The sequence below is a fragment of the Podarcis pityusensis genome, assembly GCF_964106645.2.
Source record: "Podarcis pityusensis genome assembly, chromosome: 13".
Taxonomy (NCBI): domain Eukaryota; kingdom Metazoa; phylum Chordata; class Lepidosauria; order Squamata; family Lacertidae; genus Podarcis; species Podarcis pityusensis.
Window position 1 is genome coordinate 43,932,220 of NC_138038.1, and position 7,967 is coordinate 43,940,186.

General features: G+C 39.0%; 1 protein-coding gene across 1 annotated transcript; it reads right to left on the reverse strand.

Moving 5' to 3' along the window:
• Positions 1 to 381: 381 nt before the first annotated feature.
• Positions 382 to 7,385, reverse strand: LOC308461897 (vomeronasal type-2 receptor 26-like; the record flags this gene model as incomplete). Its single annotated transcript, XM_080979065.1, has 6 exons — positions 382 to 1,283; positions 2,778 to 2,904; positions 3,947 to 4,174; positions 5,405 to 6,295; positions 6,529 to 6,579; positions 7,095 to 7,385. 6 exons carry the CDS (start codon positions 7,383 to 7,385, stop codon positions 382 to 384), a joined length of 2,490 nt encoding a protein of 829 aa, XP_080835191.1.
• Between the last annotated feature and the right edge of the window lie 582 nt (positions 7,386 to 7,967).

Here is a 7,967-nt window from a genome sequence, read left to right on the forward strand (position 1 = left end):
CTGAAAACTGACTTGATCTCATTTCATATATACAAGTCTATGGATACAATACAACAAAAGCATTGTTGCATTGAGCCCTCTCTTTATACTCAAGCAATGAAGTATTAAATTATACAAAGATTCCATTTAAAAACCAAATAGCTATATTAAAATAAACGTGAATATGCCAGACTAGCCTCTAATTTTACTTAAAAAGGAAAGAGCTTCAGGCTGGCTTCCGCAAAGAAATAGAACTTACATTAAAATAAAAAAAAATTGATCTCAAAATCACCACACAATAATAATAAATGCTGTAATACTTTCATTATTTCACATAGTACCAGTTTTCCTGTAGCTATTTTATGTTTTGCTGTGCAAGGAAATAAAAAACAAATTTATTATTCATTTATTTCTCTGCATTAGCTGTTCTTTGTTGTTCAGCTCAGGCCTCAAAACAATGATGTAGCATTTAGGGAAAAAGATACATCCTAGTAACCCTGCACTGGAAGCCAAGATGGAGAAAATCTCCACAGCCACCATGTATTTTCCTCTTGTGCTCAGGTAAGTTGGAACAAAAGAGAGCCAAACACTGCAAAAGACCAACATACTGAAAGTGATGAACTTGGCTTCATTAAAACAGTCAGGTAACTTCCTGGCTAGGAAAGCTACAGTGAAGCTGACAATGGCTAGGAAGCCCATGTAGCCCAAGACACAATAAAACATGAAGCTTGAGCCTTCATTACATAGCAATACAATTTCTTCAGTCCCTGAGGGTGTGTCCACATCTGGGAATGGTGGAAAGGTTCCCAACCACAGAATACAAATCCCTACTTGAGTACTGGAGGAGGAGATGACTACGGAATAAGCCAAGCGTTTACCAATCCATTTCCTCATCCTGGATCCCGGTTTAGTAGCCATGAATGCTAAAACCACAGAGATGGTTTTTGCCAGGATGCTAGAGAGGGCGATAGAGAAAATGGTACCAAAAGCAGTTTGTCGGATAAGACAGGTCACCTCATTAGGCCTTCCAATGAACAGTAAGGAACAGAGGAAGCACAAGAGGAGGGAGATGAGGAGAACGTTGGTGAGGCCTCTGTTGTTGGCTTTGACTATGGCAGTGTCCCAGCATTTAATGAAGATGACAAGTACCAAAATTGTGGTCAGAGACAACAAAACCGCAAAGGAAATTAGAACAATGCCCAAAGTGTCGTCTAAAGCCAGGAAGTTTGGAATCTTAGGAATGCATTGATCCCGACCTTTGTTTGGATATTGATGATTTGGACAAGTGACACAAGTTTCCATGTCTGGGAGGGAAATGAAATTTAATTCAATGAACATTATTCTCAAGATTAAGAACTGTTTTTTCAAGAGTCCACCTAACAAATATTCACTATGGAAACATTACAAAGCCTTTGTAACAATGTGCTTCCAAAAAGAAATGCCAAAGGTCAGACCCAGAGTCTTGACCCCCTTTCCCCCCTATTATAATAACAACTGCTATGCAGTGAAAAGAGAGAATCATTGCAGAAGTTATTCAATATCTTGGAAGCCAAAATAATGATAATTTGGTTAGACTTTCTGCTGCCGAAATAGTTTTGTTCTTAAAAAAACAGACCACAACTTACATTAAATCCTGGTTAATTAATTTCTGCTAATGCACAACTGTTGTGCAGTGAAAAGAAAGAATTATTGCAAAAGATATACAATATATGAGAAGCCAAAATAATGATATGTTGAAACTTTTTATCCTCTGCCCATATAGTTTGTTCTTAAAGAACAGACCATGTTTGCTTTATCCTGATTGATTTGTTTCCCTTTGTTTCAAGCTATTTTATTGCACACTGCCTTGGTTCTTGGGTATATTGTGATATATGGACAAGCAGTGGTGCATTTATACCAGAAATATGATGCCATTCAAGAACTTATAAAATATCAGAATAATGTCCACTATTTGATTGCTGACTCAGGACCCTAACCTGTGTTTTATATAACTGACTTTTTATTTTGTTCTGTGTACCAATGTTCTTTTGTTGCTATGGCCGATGGCTGACACAAATCAAGTTTCATTCATTCATGCTGGAATGGGATGGCAAAAGCAGGGATAAGGAGAGATGATGTGGTTGGACCAAAAGAGAATAACAAAAGGGAAAAGCTATTGGGTGAATCATTTCTGGTAAGATTCATAACCAATGTGTGGAACAGTGAAAGATGTAGAACTGCTAACAAACCTCTGGAGAAAGGGGAGGGCAGGAGAAGGAATTGGTACTGATTTAGGAGTTGCTTTTCTGGAGGTCTGTGCCATGGTGTGCCAGAAACTATATTGTTTGAAAGTATGGTGGTTTTGGAGCACTATGAGAAGGACCTCTAAGGAGACTCAAATCCACCAGGTTAATGAGAGGGGAGAATTCTTGAGGGCTCTCAAGACATTCTTGAGATGCTTCATAACAGGTCTTCTGTTTTAAAAGCATTTTTTTCACACTAACCAAAAATAGTTTTAATGGGATGTTCTACATATTCAGACAATGAATTATGCCATTATTATATCAGAGTTACTTCGGAATTTTGTTACGCTGAAATATTTTACCTGTGTTTCTAATCATATTATAAGTTTTAATAATATTATCAAGGTCTTTCCATAAAACTTAACTATATAAACAATAAGAACCATATATTATACCATGATTTGAATGTGGGGGAGGGACCCAAAGTTAATAATCCAACCTGTTCAGATGGGCAGGGTACAAATAAAATTATTATTTAGAATCATAACAGCTAACTTGCAAAACAGTAAATCCTACCAATCTCATTTGAAAACATCCCATCTGGACATGGAACACAATCATAACAGCAAAATTTCTCCCCCTCCTTTTTAAACTTCCGGTAACCAGGATGGCAGTTGTCATTACATACTGAAATGGGTGGCACCTATCCAAAGGGAAAGGTTATTATTAAGAAAATGCCTGGGAAATTGATCTTAAATAAGTAAGAATCACCAGTAAACTGGAGTGTAAATGATGTGGAATAACATAGCCATATGAGCACAGGTGCAAGATTCAGTGAATGAAACACTGATTATGTCAAGCATCTTACAACTAAAGATTAGAATTTCTATAATGAGTCCACCAAATAATTGACCTATTTATACATCTGATCTAATACCATTAACTAGGCTGGAGACCCTATGACTCTCCATATTTTGTTGAATTAGCATTCCTATCAGCCAAAGTTTTCCAACTGAAGGGCCAAAGGTTTCCATAGTTATGATGACTCATTTATACAGATACAAAATCAATACAGGTGTGGAATAACTAAAGGAAAAATATAACAAATCCTTTTGATGTTCATAGATAGGTCACCTAGAAAGTATATTGGTATTTATTGATTAAACATACGGACAAAACCTTTTCAAGCTAATTCTTCCAGATTTGAAGATGCTGTAAAAGAAAGCCTTAAAGCCAGTAAGAAGAGCCTCTAACATCTATCGGCTGTATAGTATATTTATGTTGAAAATGAATGTAATAGAAAATATTAAACATCATTGTATCCAGTCTGCTTGATACGTGAAGAGTCCCACTTCATTTTATCTACTGTCTGATTGAGTGTAAGATGTTAAATGCAGATAGAAGTGCCAGGAATGGGAATACAACCTAGGTGTATCAATAGATGAAGATGCCTGGGTTTGAATCAGGATGAAACTTCCTATAAATGCCACTTCTGCAAGAGACCAAGAGGCAGTGTTTCACTGGTACTACAGTCAAGCATTCTCACATCACTTTTACAACTTCATCTCATGGCTGGTGAAGCTGTAACAAGAGGGGGAAACTTTATACATTTATAGTGGGAGTGTTACAAGTTTACTGGGTTTTGGCAAAGCATATTTGATGTTCTTCATAGTATTATTGACCAGCCATTTTATTGCTTGATCATGAATGTTGCTATTTGAGAGGCGGTGTGGCTATTTCCCCACCTGAGTCAAGTTCCAATGCCATTTAATTCTGTCCTCATCAATGGTCAGTTGTCTCCCAGGAGGTGCCTGAGGATCCAGTTCCCCCACTTTAACCCTGATGTAGGATTCATTTGGGAAAGTCACCAAGTTTCTAATATCAAATCCACCCACTAATTCCCCATGTTTGTTAAATGCAATTTCATCTCCAGCACTGTTGTTGAATGACATCCTCTGAAGGGATGAGTGGAGCTAGAGAGAGAAAGAATGAGTTGTAAAATCTATAAAGGGTTGTAATATTATAATTACATTTATTTTGTGCTGGCAAAATCACAACGAAGTGCAGTCAGCTTTTGGTAGCAGATACAGGAAGAGAGTGACAAATAATCAAATCAGTGGAAATTCAGGATTTGAAGGTGCTTCCCAATATATTTAGGGAGGACAGCTAAGACTATTACAGTTGCTGGAGGCAAGAAGGCTTCCCCTAGAAAACTGAATTCTTGTTGAAATAAGGAGTGGGGAAACAACATAAGCTTGGGCTAAATAAATGCAAGCAGACAATAAGATAAGCTAAAAAGGATTTCATTTTGCCCATTCCTAAAAACATAAAGAGCAACAGTAAAACATTATTTAAATAGTTGAGTAGCAAGACTTTGGCTAAGGAGGTGCTTGGACTCTTGGATGACAAGAGAGTCAAATGTGTGCTAAAAGAAGAAATCAGAGAAAGTGAATTATTTGCATCCTCTCCAGCCTCTGCTTCTGTTCCTGATTATGGACTTTTCCCTGCCCCCAGCCTCTCCCTGCTCACTAAACCCTGTTACCTCTACAGCTTCCAATACCTCATCTTCCCAGTCTGTTCCCTTTTCTCCCTCTGGCCACCCATCCCACCACCCACCACCCACCCCTGGCTCTGAGCCTTTTTCCATTGGCTGTTCCCTTGGGGATTCCCCAGCTGACCCCTTCCACCACTCCTCTGCACATAGCCAGTCCATGACATTAATCTGATAATCAAAATACGTAACTTCTCCATGCTTGAGGACTGGGGAGAGGCCAACATAACACTAACTATAAAAAAGGGATTCAGAGAAATCATGTAAATTACATACTGGTTTGAGAGTGTCACCAAGCATAATGATATGATCCTGTTCTTGGTTTTTGCAAAATGTTAAAGTGGCTTACAATATAGTACCTCTCACCTGGAAGCTTCCCTTTCTTCTACCATTGTCTTAACCTTAACTGGGGTGGGGTAGGGTGGGGTGCTTCATTTCCCTACCTGTCACTGAGTATCCTTCCACCACCTATCTTAGGGTTGCCATATTTCAAAAAATAAAAACCACAGCACCCCAAAATTGTATGGCAGTCCTGATCTTATCTGCTGCTTTTGTGTAGATGTGGTTATTGGCTCCCAATGACATCCCAGAAGGGGAGACACTGGAACAGTAACTGCATGTAAACTGCACACTTTATGAAAGAGAATATTACCTTCCATGGTTCCCCATTCCAAGGACATGGCCACCCCCTGGCATCAGTTATTCTGTAGTTGCCTCTAGATGAGTACCTGAAGTGTAAGGCATGTGCCAGAGCATAGACAGCATTATAGATAGCATAACTGTGCCCCGTCATACTCATTGCAAAATAAGGAGCAGGAAGGCTGTCCAGCAGCTCCTCTCCTGTACATGGGTTTGTGATGTCTGTTGGCTCCATAGCGTTTGGAAATTTACAGCTGAATGCTTGTTCCCAGAAATCCTTGATGAAACCATCTTTATTTGTCCAAGAAGGACGTACATTCCGAAGAAACTCTTGGAAACCTTCTGGGTCACTGTAGTGAATTGCAAAGGATATAGCACCATGAAGCTCTTGTAAATCAATGCCAGCTATCTTTTGAATGCTAGATAACGTGAAGTCAATTTGGGCTGTTGTAATCCACACTTTTGCTGTAGATACCGTCTCCTGATATTCAGGATGTATTTCTTGAATTATTCTAGTTAATGCTATAGAAAATGGCAACCATAAAATAGAAGACGTTTCTCCATATATAATAACTGCATTAGCTTTGCTCAGTGCAAAAGCTGGCAAAAGACTCCTTGTATCAGCACCAAACTTTCGTTTATCCAGGAAGTTATACAAATTTTCACGAATTCGTCTTATGAATGCCAAACAGATTTTATTCTGCAAAAGCATTGGCTCTATGGTCTGCAAAAAATGTCCTCCGCCTTCATCATCTATAGCCATCAGCCCTACCCATTTCCATCCAAAGTACAGAAGTAACTCAACAGTTCCTTGATACTGAAGGGCTTCATTGGGAACCATACGATAAAAGGAAGGGAACTTGATTTGATCATGCACTTCTTCTTGAAATGAACCGTATGATATCTAAAACAAACAAACAAATAAAAGTGCACCATTTCAGTGTGGGGGAGGAGCTCAGTGTCTCTACCTTACTAATGGGAAACTGACCAGGCATAACCTTCATCTAAGCCAACCAACCATCCATCCATCCATCCATCCATCCATCCATCCACACATGCATACCCAGAGATGCTGCTGAGTTTGGTTGACTGGAGCCAGATGTAAATTTGCCCACCTAAAAATCTAACATCACTCACCAAGAAGACCTTATTTGGATCTGGTAACCATCTTTCCAAAATGAAATCCCCCTGTAAGAACAGGAGCATGAAACAGAAAGGCATCAAATTTGACTCATTAATTATCTAACCCAAGGGTAGTCAACCTTTTTATACCTACCGCCCACTAATGCATCTTTCTTGATGGTAAAATTTCCTTACTGCCCACCAGTGCTCAAAGGAAGGAGGATTCAGCTTGTGTCATAGAAGCCCCTACCGCCCACCTAGAATCCTGAAATGCCCACTAGTGTGCGGTAGGGACCAGGCTAACAAACCCTGATCTAACTGGACAAAGATGCACAATAGCAAATCATCTAGTCCAAACCCTTGCAATGCAGGAATATTTTGCCCAACATGCGGCTAGAACCAATGACAGTCAAATTAACAGCCTCATGCTTCACCAACTGAGCCAACTTAGCAATCAACTACCTAATTCATTATGTTAGGTGACAAGATAATAATAAGAAAAAAAAGACTTCACTTTTTTGTGTCACCAAATTCCTAAACGAAAGGGATAAATTCCCTTTGTTTTGATATTCAAACCCTACCTGTGGAATCCTGTAAAGACCTAAGATGTCTGCCATTGCTGAGGAGGTCTCAGAGCTTAGTCCCCCAATGACTCCTATTACATTTTCCTGGATACCACATTTGTAGTTGGGTACAAAGTGATGTGAGTTAGACAGCAGGTTTTGGGTGTTGTGGTAGGTCATCCTTGAATCAGTATAGCTGTCATAGATGTGGAACCCCAGAGTGACGTTAGGCAATACCTTGGGATTCTCATTGATCTCTGCCACAGCAAACATCAGGGCTAGGATGTGCTGGTAGAACTTTGTCGTCATGCTGCAAATGAAGGGACTTTCATTGGAAAATTAAACAAAGTTATTTTAACACTGTTTTCATCTAGATATGAGAGCTGAAATTGCCCAAGTTTAAAGAGAGGACACAGCCAACAAAGTTAGTCATTAGCTAAATTCCGTTGGCAAGAAAACAACTGTGCTATGTTTGTTAGAATTATATAATTCTGTATTTGGAGCTTCCTTCAACCAGATCAGAGTTTTAGTATCTCAGAGTACATAAATTGTGGAATTATCTATATAGATGGGATGGAATATTTCCTTGTATTTCACTGCATTTGTTTGTAATATTTCATCCATTTCCCCCCTTTAACGCTGTACAGTTTCAGCAATGAACATTAACTGTGCCACAAAAATGTGATAATGAGTTTGGAATCACTGCTACTAAAAATGCACCAGTTTCACACATGTTTGTGTACCTTCAGAACCTTCCTTTAAAAAAAATTGAAACCCAATTTTGAGTGTACATAGAACTTAATGCAGGGAACTGCCTTCTACTAAGTCCCTCTAGCTCAGCATTTTCTACACTGATTACTTTCATGTTGCAGAGTGGGAGTCTTTGTCAGC